Source organism: Propithecus coquereli, unplaced genomic scaffold (assembly GCF_000956105.1).
Source record: "Propithecus coquereli isolate 6110/MARCELLA unplaced genomic scaffold, Pcoq_1.0 Scaffold18, whole genome shotgun sequence".
Taxonomy (NCBI): domain Eukaryota; kingdom Metazoa; phylum Chordata; class Mammalia; order Primates; family Indriidae; genus Propithecus; species Propithecus coquereli.
Genome location: NW_012142745.1, coordinates 557,695 through 572,383, shown reverse-complemented (window position 1 = coordinate 572,383; position 14,689 = coordinate 557,695). Strand labels below are relative to the sequence as shown.

Sequence of the window (14,689 nt, the reverse complement as noted above, 5' to 3'; positions counted from 1 at the left end):
AATTATATAAATATGTCCAACTTCAGTAGTAATCAGGATAATGCAAAATAAAATAACAATGAGATCAAGTGTCACTATACTAGTAAAATTTAAAACTTCTGGTAAAAATTAGTAATGTAAACACGTGAGGAAATGGAAATTCACTATCGATGGAAATGTAAATTGGTACAGCCTTTTGGAAAAACAATCACATATCTAGAAAAATTAAAAATGAAAATACTCCTAACATTTCCACTTTTGAGCATACAAACTAAAGGAATTTCTCAAGAAGATTAGGGAAGAATGTTATATTGTTTGTAACAGTGGAAAAATTACTATAAATCTGTTCAAGATTAGGTAAACTAATGTAATATCCACAAAGTAGATAAAAGTGAATAAAGTGAAACTATATAGTTTTTCTGAAGCCACTAACTTGGATTATTTGGATTGTAAGTCAGAGATGTACAGTATTATAAACTTCTTCAGCTCTCTATCAACAGACTTGGTAATTTACATTTGTGGAGATTTCCCCCTAACTGATCATTATTACTGATATTTCCCTAAGTTTAAGATTTTTTTCCTAGATATTGACTTCTTTGAATCTATTGTGGGGGGAGGAGTAGCATTCAAAAGATATTTTGCTGCTTCATTATTTGTTCTTCTTTATAGGACTAATGTTTCAAGCCAGACTCCCTCTGCCAAAAGAAGTTTGGGATTTCTTCCTCAGCCAGCTCCTCTTTCTATTAAAAAACTGAGGTGTAACCAGGATTACACTGGCTGGAACAAACCAAGAACGCCCCTTTCCTCTCACCAACAGCAACAACTGCAGGGGTAGGTCAATTCTTTTATTTTACTTTCTTTTTGATGAAATGATCCAACTGAAGTGTGCTTTGTTGGTGTAAAAAATAACGAAAGGAGTCACATTAATTATAGTTCTAAAATAGTTAGAAATTAGATCACTTATTAAAGATTATTACATCTATAAGTAATGTTAAGTCCATTATCTGGTCTCCAAACAATTTTTTAACTTTTAAATATGTAATATTCATTTTAAAACATAAAATGTATGTTCTGCAACTCATATACTTCATCCTACTTCTGAGATACTTATATATATATATACTTATATATATATATATATATATATATATATATATATCTCCTCACCAGTCCCTTTATGGTTACATTTTTATTAAATATAAAAATGAGATCATAGGATAATAACTGTAGTAGTAATAGTAGCTGTCTTACCTAAAGTGTTTATCATGTGCCAAATACTGTGTGCTAAATGTTTAAACTGATTTTTTTATTTAAATTCTTACAACAGGTCTATGAGATAGATATATTAAAAATCTGCTTTTATAGCTAAAGTAACTAAAGCCTAGCAAAGTTAATTAACTTGCTCAAAGCAGTATAGTCAGTACTATGGCAGTAGTAAATCCAGATAATCAGACTCCAATTGCATTCTTAACCACTGTGCTATATTGCCTGTATGTTCTCTTTTACTGCACATTAATCATGGGCACCCTTATATATTAATATAACAGTGGGCACCCTTATATATTAATATAACACTTTGAACCATGTTAGTGTACATTTAGGTTTCCCTGTTTTGCAATTACATTCTAGGCTATAATGAACATTCTTATATACATGTGTTTTTAATACTTGTTGGAACTTTTCTGTAGGATAAATTCTTAGAAGTAGAATTGTTAAGACTAAGGGAGGCAGTTTGAAATTTTGATTAGTCTTACCAAATTCCCTCCTACCAGCTTATTTGTTTTTTTAATCTCACTCAAACTATTGCTTTTATAGCAGTTTTAAATTTACTACTTTGCTTGAATGAGTGGTATCTGCCAATTTGGCTAATTCACAGTAGTTTATATGCTGCATATATCAGCAGAAATTATCATAAAGTTTGCAGGGAGAACATTTCACCTTCCTCTCTGCTTACCTGTTGCTTTCTTTGATCCTTGTCCTTTCTCCTCTATCTTCTACAATGTTTGCCTTCCAATTTAATACTTAAGTTCCTTTGTTCTTCATTCTGATTGTTCTGCTACAATTATTATCTTGCTGTCTCCTTATGAGACAACATTCTTATATTGGTCTTATCTATCCCATTTTGTGGCCATTCTTCATTCAGATCTTGTCTCTGTCTACTATGATCTTATTTGTCTCATTTTCCTATTGCCTCCTCTTGTGTGTTTTATAGTTTACTTCTGGCCTGGTGGGCTCACGCCTGTAATCCTAGCACTCTGGGAGGCCCAGGTGGGAGGATCACTTGAGGTCAGGAGTTCAAGACCAGCCTGAGCAAGAGCGAGATCCCGTCTCTACTAAAAAATAGAAATTATCTGGACAACTAAAAATATATAGAAAAAATTAGGCGGGCATGGTGGTGCATGCCTATAGTACCGGCTACTCGGGAGGCTGAGGCAGAAGGATTGCTTAAGCCCAGGAGTTTGAGGTTGCTGTGAGCTAGGCTGATGCCACGACACTCTACCCTTGGCAACAGAGCTAGACTCTGTCTCCAAAAATATATACATATATATAGTCTACTTCTGGTCTCTGTTATTCACCTCCTGCAGATTTTCTTGACAGCCTCATAAGTTGCCCACCTTTGGTGCTTCAGGCTCCTCCACTGTTTCTTTCATTTCTGTATAATGCCCATACTCATCTCTAGAAATATATCTTTCCTTTTTTCAGACTTCTTTCAGGAATTAGAGTATAGTATGTCCAGTGGTATAAGTACTCAGGACTAAGGACTCCATTAAAAAAAAAACTGAGTAGAAAAACTACCAGGTCTAGAGGATAACGGAGGCTACATAATTCCAGTGTTCCTCCCAAATTCTCCAGAAAACAAACAAAAAACATAAAGTTAATGAGGAGTACAAAGAAAAGTACACAAAGCCTATGCTTCAGCATTAGTGGGAGACAAAGAATACCATCACCTTTAAATTACCTTCTTAAGTAGAGAAGCAAACCAAATTCCTGCAGTGTTCCTATATTCTGCTGCTTGAGCCTGTGGATGCCGAGGGTTGGGGACAAGAGCTTTAAGAGATTCCATGAAAAGAATATATAGGAGTGGAAGACGTATATGAAACACTGAACAAAAATCACTCCCAGAAAGAGAAAATCAAATACTTAAGTACTAAAATACTGAGTATAGGTCTGGATCTTGGTAGTTTACAGCACTGGTTATAGGGAAGAGGCTTGAAAGTAGGTGGTCCCAGAAATAATAGCCTCAAAGAATCATTTCTTGTATGGGAGAGTCAGCCAAATCTGGAGACTTGGTTTAGAAGCAAGAGAAGAAAATAAGGATTGTCCCAGAATGAAAGGGAAAGAAGATACACCAACCTCTCTTTCTCCCCTCCCTTCACCACCACCATCATAATCCATTAAAGAAATGGCACATTACTAAACTAACAGAAGAGAGAGGGCTTTAGTTAGGACCCTTTCCACAAAATGGAATATAAAAAAGTAGGTCACTTCCATATAAAACAACTATAAGAAAAAAACGGAAACATGAATCAAAGTATTTCAGCCAATGAAAATTCAACCCCCCAGAACTAACCATGGAGTAAACTTAAAGGGGAATTAATTATCCTGAAACACCCATATGGAAATATGAAAAAAGTACTGTAAATGAAGAATTCAAACTAAGAATTAAAATGGCCAAGAAAGAAGAAATGAAATCACAATAGCTTGAACTCAGAAAAGAGAGAGAAAAAGGAAGACATCATCATATCAAAAATGAAGTCTACATTAAAGATGCCCATGGGAAAATGAACTCAAATAAAAATTTAATAATGGAACTTGAAGAAAAGCAGAAAAATAGCTATTAAAAAAAGAAGTAAAAAAGATCAGAAAGAAGATAGTTGAACTGGAAAAAAGGCAAAGAATGTCCCATGTTATATGTAATTAGAGTCCCTAAAGAAGACAATCAAAACACTGAGCTAGAACTAGTATTGAAAACTGTAATCTACTTACTGACTCTGGCTCTTGGAAAAAAAGAAAACTATAATCCAGAAAAATTTCCCAGAAATAAAAGTCTTTATATATTGAAAGAACTTGCCAGGTACCTAGAAAATAGACCTGAATAGTTATGACATACCTTAGTACAACTATTAGACTTTATAGACAAGGAAAAATTCTCAGTTCCTTGATCTAAATGCTGAAATAGGCCAACGCGGTGGCTCACACCTGCAATCACTAGCACTTTGAGAGGCCAAGGCAGGAGGATTGCTCGAAGCCAGGAGTTCAAGACCAGCCTAGGCAACATAGCAAGGCCCTGTCTCTGCAAAAAAAAAAATTAGAAAAATTAGCTGAGTGTGGTGTTACACACCTGTAGTCTCAGCCACTTGGGAGGCTGAGGCAGCAGTATTACTTGAACCCAGGAATTTGAGGTTGCAGTGAGATACGATGATGTCACTGCACTCTAGCCAAGGCAGCAGAGTAAGATCCTGTCTTAAAAAAAAAAAAAAAAAAGCTGAAATAATTTATAAGGCAGAAATAGACTGGCATCAGATTTCTCAAAATCATTATGCAAAGCCAAGATAACAATGAATGTCATTTTCAGGAAACGTGATGAAAGATAAGTAAACAAAGATTTTGTGCCAACCCAAACTGTCAGAAATGCAGGCCAGAGAAAAGAAGTTTGGAAGTTTATGAACTCGGAGTACTGTACATATTTCCTCTTCCTAAGGACTCTCCAGAGAATGAGCTTCTTCAATCCAAGAGGTGACTAGAATAACGTTGAGAAAAGGTAGAGGTAAACATTTCATATGTTCAGTTGTAGAGCTAACAATGGTGGGGATACATATAGAAGAATGGTATGTAAACATCATGTCTTCTGATAAAGTAGTAAGATTGCACCTGAAAGAAAATGGGAGAAGAGAGAAAGGAAAATGTAGAATAATGTAATTGACTGTTTTATATTAATGGGCGTGAGTCAAAGGATGCTATTTAAAATGGACAGACTAGACGGTAAAAAAGGGTTAAAGGGCTGGGTATGGTGGCTCAGGCCTGTAATCCTAGCACTCTGGGAGGCCCAGGTGGGAGGATCGCTTGAGCTTAGGAGTTCAGACCAGCCTGAACAGGAGTGAGACCCCATCTCTACTAAAAATAGAAAAAATTAGCCGAGTGTGGTGGCGAACACCTGTAGTCCCAGCTGCCTGGGAGGCTGAGGCAGGAGGATCACTTGAGCATGGGAGTTTGAGGTTGCTGTGAGCTAGGCTGATGCCACGGCACTCTAGCCGGGGCAACAGAATGAAACTCTGTCTCAAAAAAAAAAAAAAAAAAAAGTTTAAGAAAAAGCAGTTTACAGCAATATAAAAAGTCTAAATACAGATGTAACCATTAAAATAAAAATTATGAGCCTCCTTAAAACCAAAAGAAACATTCCTAAAAGACATACCAAATAGAGAAATAAAAAAAAAACCACACACACACACATAGCATGACAGAATTGAGACCAAACATATCAGTGACATTAATAAATGTGAGTGGGACTGGGCGCGGTGGCTCACGCCTGTAATCCTAGCACTCTGGGAGGCCGAGGTGGGCGGATCGTTTGAGCTCAGGAGTTTGAGACCAGCCTGAGCAAGAGCGAGACCCCGTCTCTACTAAAAACAAAGAAATTAATTGGACAACTAAAAACACATAGAAAAAATTAGCTGGGCATGGTGGCGCATGCCTGTAGTCCCAGCTACTCGGGAGGCTGAAGCAGGGGGATCGCTTGAGCCCAGGAGTTTGAGGTTGCTGTGAGCTAGGCTGACGCCATGGCACTCTAGCCCAGGCAACAGTGTGAGACTCTGACTCAAAAAAAAAAAAAAAAGGGGGTTAAAATAAATGTGAGTGGGCTTAACCCTTCTATTAAAAGAAAAATCCTTGGGTCATACTTTCTTCTTCAGGTTTCTTGAAATGCTACTCTCTTGTTACCTTGCTTTTTATTTGCTTTTGAGAAGTCTGGTGACAGTCTAATTCATTTGCTCTTATAAGTGATTTTATCTTTTTGCTTGAAGGCTCTGAGACAGTTTTACTCTAACTGCTTTTTAAGATTTTTCAGCAGTTTTTTAATGATGTGCTTCATTTCAATTTGTGTTTATCCTCAGGATTTGTTAAGCTTCTTGCATCCATGGGTTTCTAGTTTTTATCAGATTTTGAACATTTTTAGCTATTAATTTTTCAGATTTTTTTCTGACCCTTCCTTCTGGATTCCAGTTATATATAATAGTTCATTTGATACTGTCCCATAGGTTACTGATAATATGTTCTATTGCTATGTTTTCAAGTTCACTGACATTTCCTTCTGCAATATCTAATATGCTATTAATCCCATCCAGTGAGATTTTTATTTCAAATATTGTGTTTTTCATCTCAAGAAGTATATCTTCCATTTTTCTCCTTTTTATGTGCGTGTTTTCCTTTGATTTTGATCACATAGATCATATTTTAAATAGTTGTTTTAACATCTTCGTAGTTGGATTTGACTGTTTTGACACTTGTGTTTTTCTTTTTTTTTTTCTTCTCTCTCATCCATCTGATGTGTTTAAGTTCTTTTGGGTTGAATCTAGATATTCTTTACTCTAAGACTAATTTGCTTCCTCTCCTAAATCATGGCCCCTCTGAGGTATCTGTTAATACTCCATGAATTCATCTGCATTCTGACTGGTGGAAGTTCAAACAATTTTAGGCCCTGCATGAGCTCTGGGAATTGTTTGGCTAATAGCTCCCCAATAATCATTCTTTTCCTTGAAATTCTTCTTGACTGGTGTTTCACCCTATGCAGGCACAGGTTGGTTTTAGCCAAATATTCAAGCAGACTCCTATGCAGATTTCTGGAACTCTTCCTTTGCGTAGCTCCCTTGTCTCAAGTACTCTGTCCCAGAAATCTTAGCAGTCTCAGCCTCCCGAACTCCAGTTTCTTTCAGCTCAACTCAGGGAGATTTCTGGACTCTGTTTAGGCCCTCCCTGGACTGCAGTTTACAAATTGCTCCCTGACAGAAAACCTGGGTATGTGGTAGGGCTCACATCATTGGTTTCCTTTCTATTAGGGATCACAGTTTTGCATTGCCTATTGTCCAGGATCTGAAAATAGTTATTTCTTATATTCTTTCTGGTTTTCTCATTGTTTACAGTGGGAGGAGTATTCCAAACCCTGATACTAACTTATAGTCAGAAGCAAAAGTTCTCTCAGATATTTAAAATTGACATCACCAGTGAGCAGTATAGGAATATCGTGCATCTCTGGATGTGATGCCTTTAGAAGGACACAGTATCACTGTGTACTCTTCCAGGCTGGGCTGAATCTCATTGTGAGGATATAGCAAACCCAGTAAGAGGAACATTGCATTAAAAACCAGGGATAGGGGCTTAGCATGGTGGCTCATGCCTATAATCCCCAGCACTTTAGGAGGCCAGGGCAGGAGCATTGCTTGAGGCCAGGAGTTCAGCACCAGCCTGGGCAGCATAGCAAGACCCTGTCTGTAGCAAAAAAAAAAAAAAAAAATTAGCTGGGTGTGATGATGCATGCCTGTAGTCCCAGCTACTGGGGAGGCTGAGATGGGAAGATCACTTGAACCCAGGAGTTCAAGGCTGCAATGAGTTATGATCACACCACTGCACTCCAGCCTGGGTAACAGAGCAAGAATCTCTCTTTTGAAAAAACCAAAAGCAAACAAAAAAAACAGGTAGGAAGGACCATATTCTTCAAAAACGTCAGTGTCATGAAAAGAAAGCTGAAGAATTATTCCAGATTAAAGGAAACTAAAGAGATGTGAAAACATTGGACTGAATCTTGTACTTACGGGAGAAATAGAAAAAGCTATAAAGTATATTCTTGGGTCAATTGACAAAATTGGATTAAGAAAGTATATTATATAAGACTATTGTGTCAGTGTTAAATTTACTGATGCTAATAACTGTTCTCTGGTTATTTATGAGAATATTCTTATTGTTATGAAATACACTCCGAAGTAGTTAGAATTAAAGGCATGTGATATATGCAACTTACTCTCAAATGGTTCAGGAAAAATATGTGTAGAGAGGGGTATTAAATGATAAAAGTGCATGGCGCAAAAGGTTAACAGTTGGTGAATCTGGATAAAGAATATTATTATTACAACTTTTCTGAATGCTTAAAAATATTTCCAAATAAAAGGTTTAAAAATGTGTATGTACTTAGGGAAAGTGTTTAGTGATACTCATTAAAGCCAAACACATGGGCCGGGTGCGGTGGCTCATGCCTGTAATCCTAGCTCTCTGGGAGGCCGAGGTGGGCGGATTGTTTCAGCTCAGGAGTTCGAAACCAGCCTGAGCAAGAGCAAGACCCCGTCTCTACTAAAAATAGAAAGAAATTAATTGAACTACTAAAAATATATAGAAAAAACTAGCTGGGCATGGTGGCGCATGCCTGTAGTCCCAGCTACTTGGGAGGCTGAGGCAGGAGGATAGCTTGAGCCCAGGAGTTTGAGGTTGCTGTGAGCCAAGATGATGCCACGGTACTCTAGCCCAGGCAACGCAGTAAGACTCTGTCTCAAAAAAAAAAAAAAAAAAGCCAAACACATATATTCTATGACCTAGTATTTTCCTTTTCTGAGCATATACTTAAGAGAAATGAGTAAGTTATATCTCAATGAAAAACTTAAAATTATAAGTAAGAATGAATAGCTCTTTGAGTAAGCCCCCAGTCATGTTTAGCGTTCATTTGAAATGTGTGATTTTCCATTAGATTAAGTTGTCATTATAATGTTCTAATACAGTGGTTCTCAAAGTGTAATCCCTGTCAGCATAATCTGGTAACTTGTTAGAAATGTATGTTTAGCACCCTTTCTCTCTAGACCTACTGAATCAGAAACTTAGGTTGAGATCAAGCAATATGTAGTTTAACAAGCACTCCAGGTGATTCTGACACATGCTAAGTGGAGAGCCCCTGCTACATTGAATATACTTCAGGAATTACTGTTGCTTTCTAAAGTACTGTTTCTTTCATTTTCAGCTTCTCCAATTTGGGAAATACCTGCTATATGAATGCTATTTTACAATCTCTATTTTCACTCCAATCATTTGCAAATGACTTGCTTAAGCAAGGTATCCCATGGAAGAAAATTCCACTCAATGCACTTATCAGGTAATTGTTACGGACTTACTGAATACTTTTTTACCTCATTAGCTATAGAATAATGGAATTTTAGACACTTAAAATTTTATGTGCCATTGTTAGTAATTAGTCTTTAAAATACCATGCCATCCAGTGTTTTATAAACATTTTGCTTTACCAGATGCTTGTCTCTTTTATTTTACCAGACGCTTTGCACACTTGCTTGTTAAAAAAGATATCTGTAATTCAGAGACCAAAAAAGATTTACTCAAGAAAGTTAAAAATGCCATTTCAGCTACAGCAGAGAGATTTTCTGGTTATATGCAGAATGTGAGTACGAATTATTTTTAAACGTTTTAGAGATAGGGAAAATTGAAATGATTTTAGTGTGTTTCTTAATTTTTATTTTAAAACAAGATTTGTGTATATGTGTTCATGATCATAGGTTAAAAAATCTGGGGAGTTATGGTAAGGTTCAATATGACTCTTCTTTTGTATTATATTTTAATATGTAAATGTAGCTGTCCAGTGCAAGAACTTTGGCTTTGTTAGCTACAAAGGCTATTTTAGAAAAGTTAACTGTTTTTTTTTTGTGTATGTGCGTATTTTTTTTAGTGAAGTGAAGATTCATTCATTCATGCTAATGCAACTGATAGTTAAGAAAATTAAGTTAAGAATATAAAATCTGTCATTTGTTTTTATTCATGAAATATGCACCCCCAAATCCTTATTAAAATAAACCTGACCTTGTTCACCTGTCATTGACTTCCAGGTGCTTTAGTTGTATTAATCACAATGTAAATATGCTATTATTATGACAAGAAATGTTTGATCTTATTAAGGATGTTATTGTCTTCTTAGGATGCTCATGAATTTTTAAGTCAGTGCTTAGACCAGCTGAAAGAAGATATGGAAAAATTAAATAAAACTTGGAAGTCCGAACCTTTTCCTGGAGAAGAAAATTCACCAGATATTTCTGCTACCAGAGTATATACTTGCCCTGTTATTACTAATTTGGAGTTTGAGGTTCAGCATTCCATCATTTGTAAAGCGTAAGTAATCTCTAAGAAAATTTTTTTCCCCTTTTAATTCTTCATGGCACATGATTAAAACTCTTCTGTGTCATATCAAATGCTATGAATTCTTATCTCATCTTCCTTCCTATGTCATGGGGAAAACATCAACCCACAGATTATACCAAACCTCTTTTTTCAGAGTCTTAATCTTTCTATAAAAATGCTTGGTGGAGTGAGAACTGAGGACAATTGAAATACTTTGTTATATGGTTTAGTATTAACTAAGCAGTTAATTTTGATCTGTAGATTTTTTTATTCTTTTCATTGTTGTATGGAATAGCGAGTTGTTTGGGAATACTTGCTTTCTTTTTCACTGGGAAAAAACCCTCCATGTTAGTTGCCTTTTTTTTTTTTTAACTAAATTTACTAAATTTACCAAATTATTTTTACTAAAAATGTTTGTTTTACAAAATAGGCCAAAATTTGAATTATTTTTAACTTTTGGAATGCTTTTCAGCCATATTTACAATAATGATTTGGATTTACTTTCTACATTTAATTAATTTCCATGCTCGTCATCATGACTTCTATACCATGCAGTTTACTTCAAAAGATTTTATTTTGATTATTCTTCCAGTTATGTGTAATATATCTCTGAATAAATATTTCTTGGAATGGAATTGTTCAGCATCCCTATATAAGTGAGAATTATCTTTGTGGCTTTCGCACATGACTTAATACAGAATTATTGAGTCACACAGTGTTTACCTCTTAATGTATTATATATACTGCCCCATCATATCCTGTTACTCTGTGACACTCATATGGAACCTGACTTTGGGGATTTTTTTCTTTTTCTTGAAAATTTGTGGTATTGTTTATTTTTGAAATCCACAGTTTCACTAGTTTACATCTAACTATTCACACTTTTTATTAATTTTACCTTTAACATGGTAGAACCTTTTCATTCTAAGATTTGAGTTTTTCTTTGAGCTCAGGAAAACTATTCTCTAAATACTACCTCTTCCATTTATTCTAGAATTTTCCTCAGATATTTAAATCCATATATTGCTTCTCTGATTCTGTCTTCCATATCTATTTTTCTAAGGCTGCTCAAAATGATAGTGTTCACTAACATCTTTTTTAGCTATAACATTCTAACATTTTTTATTAGAATTTTAATAAAGATAGTAGTTTTGCATCACTAGTTTGTGGCATTGCTTGCCTTCTTTCGTGATTTCTTCAGTCTCTTTCCCCCAATAGATAAATGATTTTCTAAAGTGCGTGTTTTCTCCCTCCCTCTCTCCCTCTCTCCTCTCCCCCTTCCCCCTTCCTCTTTCCTTCCCTCCCTCCTTCTCTCTCTCTCTCTCTCTCTCTCTCTCTCTCTCTCTCTTTAATAGACTCTCTGTTGCCTGGGATGACCTTTCAAAGGGCAGGGGGAGGATCAAATTGGCCTCACTTTCCAGACCCAAGAATTATTCTGTGCACAAGGCATGGTGCTTTCCCCCAAGGAAATCTGCTTCCCTTGCTCATCATGCCATCCTTCAACCAGAGCATTTTCTACCCCACAGTCTTCTTACTGGCATCCCAGTCCTTGAAACCTCTCACACCTGGATCTCCATCCCATTCTGTTGTCTGTGCCATTACTGTCTCTAGGAATGGCATTATTCTGTTGTTATTATCACTGAGTCAAGCCTCCATGAACCCATCCATGTACTATATCCTCTCCATGCTATCCTTCATGGGCTTAGCTCTGTGTCTTTCTACATCGGTCATCATACTGGATATTTTCTGGTTCAATGCTTGAGAAATCAGCTCTGATGCCTGCACTGGCCAATCAGTCTTTAAAAACATTTGGATCTATAGTTTGTCTCCTTGTAAAAGCTGGCAAGCCCAACAGCAGTTAATAATGTGATAAACAGCTATTTATCTGTTCCTTCTAATGCACTTTCTAGATAAAATTTGTGCAAGTCAGAGAGAGAAGCAAATTTTTCAACTGTTATTATTTCATTGAATTGTGGGGGTACCATTCAGATTTGTTTTGATAGGAACATTTCAGTAGTCTGTGTTAGAAATGGCTACTGGCAGCCCACCACCTCCCTTAGTCATGTCTGGGCAATTTGGCAGTGGGATCATTCGGGCAGCACAGGAAGACAGAAGACTGTCTTAAAAGCAGTGGCTGCTGTACTTTGCCAACAGCATTAGGCACTCCAATTGTGTAGCACCCAGATGTTGGGTGTGCAGTTGAGGTGTGTCCACCACTGCAGTAAGTGGCATGGGTCATGGAATGTGGGTGCACCAGGTGGCCAAGCTGGGCAATGGCACAGGGTGTACCAATACAGGGGATGGTGTTCTGTGGGGCCACAGTAGCAGCAGCAGTATACCTACGTCCTTGAAGGCTTTGCCTTAATTGCTTTGTTAGTAATTTTCTTTAGGACAGTTCTCTAAATATGAAATAGTTTGTCTGAACAAAGATTCCACATACTTTATCCTTTGAATTGTAATTTTGCATGTTTATCCTCTGTCTCATCTGGCTGCAGTCTTCCCTATTAGTAATGACAGTTCCATACTCTAAGTGATCAGTACGAAAATAGTAGTATATTTCTTTCTCTCAACCTGCTTCTCATATGTCAGCAAATGCTTTCAGCTCTGTCTTCAAAATATATCAAGAATCTTTTTACCACCTCCACTGCCACCACCCTGGTCCAAGCCATTATCATCTCTTGCCTGAATTGTTGCAGCATCTTTTAAACTGGTATATAGGAGGCTTCTGCCCATGTCTCTCTGCATTCTATTTCAAACACGTTAGCTAAAGTGATACTTTCAAAATGGAAGGTAGTTCATGTCAGCTCTCTGCTCATAGAATTAAAAAGCTATGACCTGTGTAACCTCATATAATCTGCCTCTGGACATGCCCCCTATTCCCAGTTAACTCTCTGACTTTGTCTTCTGTCACTCCTTCCCCTTGCTTGTTCCATTTCAACCAATTGACTTCCTTGGTTTTGTTCAAAAATGCCAGGATCATGGTACTTTAGGGCCTTTGCACTTACTGCTTCCTCTTATCTTGAATTCTTTCCCAATATTCTCACATAGCTAGTGCCATCACTCCTCCAGGTATTTACATAAGGGCCATTTGCTCAGTGACACATTTACTTGCCTCCCTGTCTAGAATTCCATCTATCTACTTTGATCCTTAGCTATTCTATTTCTTACTGTGCTTTTTCCTCCTCAGCATGAATCACTAACATAGCAGTCCCCAGCCTTTTTGGCGGAGCTCAGGTGGTGATGTGAGCGATGGGGAGCAGCTGTATAGATGAAGCTTCGCTCACTCACCTGCCACTCACCTCCTGCTATGCGCCCCTACCACTACCACCCCAGTCCCCCGGTTCGTAAGTTTCATTGAAGACAGTTTTTCCATGGACTGGATAAGGAGCAGAGCTCTGTGGCCCAGTCCCTAACAGGCTACAGACCAGTACTGGTCCACAGCCCAGGGGTTGAGGACTGCAGATGTGACATACTATTAATATATGTTTTACTTATGTGTTTCTTTCATTGTCTTTGTCCTCCAGTACAAGGAAGCTGTATGAGGGGAGGTATTTTTGTCTTGGTTTATTCACTGATATAACTCCAAAGCCTAGAACATTTTCTCATATATAGGAGGCTGTATTAGTTTTTCAGAGCTGTGTAACAAATTACTTCAAACTTATTAGCTTAAAACAACACAGCTTTGTAAGTCAGAAATCTGGGTGTGGTGTGGCTGAGTTCTCTGTTTAGAGTATCATGAGGCTAACATAAAGGTATTGCTGCCTGTGTTCTCATCTGGAACCCAGGATCCTCCTATCTCATTGAAGTTGTTGGCAGAATTCAGATTCTTGTGGTTGTGGGATTGAGGTGCCCGTTTTCTTGCTAGCTGTCAGCTAGGACTACTCATTTCCTAAAGGCTGCCTGCAGTTCCTTGCCAAAGGCCTCCATAGGCAGTTCACATCTGTGCTGTTCGGTTTTTTTCAGGCTAGGAGGAGTAATCTTTCTCACATCTGGTCCCAGACTTCCTCTGTTTCTGCCCTCTAGACCTGGATTTAAAGGGCTCATGTGATTGGATCTGACCCACCTCGATAATCCCCTTTTTGATTAACTCAAAATTGAGATTAGTAATCTTAAATTGTATCTGTAAAATTCCTTTTGCCAGGTAAAATGGTAATGTCATCATCATAGGTGTGATAGCTCATCATTGTCACAGGTTCTACTCACTCAAAGGGGACAAAATTATACAAAGGCAAGGGCCATCTTAGAATTTTGCCTGTCAGAGAGGTACTCAATGTTTGTTGAATGAAGAACAAATACATTCTTACACTCTTCAGTCTTCGACTGTGGCAGTAGGGATCTGGGGTGGAAAATTTAATATTACTAAAAATGCTAATAAGACAAAATGAAAAGCAGTCAGCTAAAATTATTTAAAAGAAGTAAATGTGCTTCCAGGTAAATTGAGCATGTTGTTTTGGTCTCTGAGCCCACTTTTTAAAATTCTATAAAAATATGTTCAATACCTAACAGAAGTGTCTATACATGTGGACCATAGAATTTTTTTTTTTTTTTTTTT

The 14,689-nt window shown here is 37.2% G+C and overlaps 1 protein-coding gene across 1 annotated transcript in view; it reads left to right on the top strand.

Annotated features, from left to right (window-relative positions):
• Positions 1-14,689, top strand: part of USP37 (ubiquitin specific peptidase 37) — a 97,376-nt gene that overhangs the window by 56,441 nt on the left and 26,246 nt on the right. Inside the window, exons 7-10 of the mRNA XM_012642489.1 lie at positions 649-810; positions 8,975-9,106; positions 9,283-9,406; positions 9,938-10,128. Of these exons, the coding sequence (XP_012497943.1) occupies positions 649-810; positions 8,975-9,106; positions 9,283-9,406; positions 9,938-10,128 (609 nt within the window). The remainder of the gene's footprint in view (positions 1-648; positions 811-8,974; positions 9,107-9,282; positions 9,407-9,937; positions 10,129-14,689) is intronic.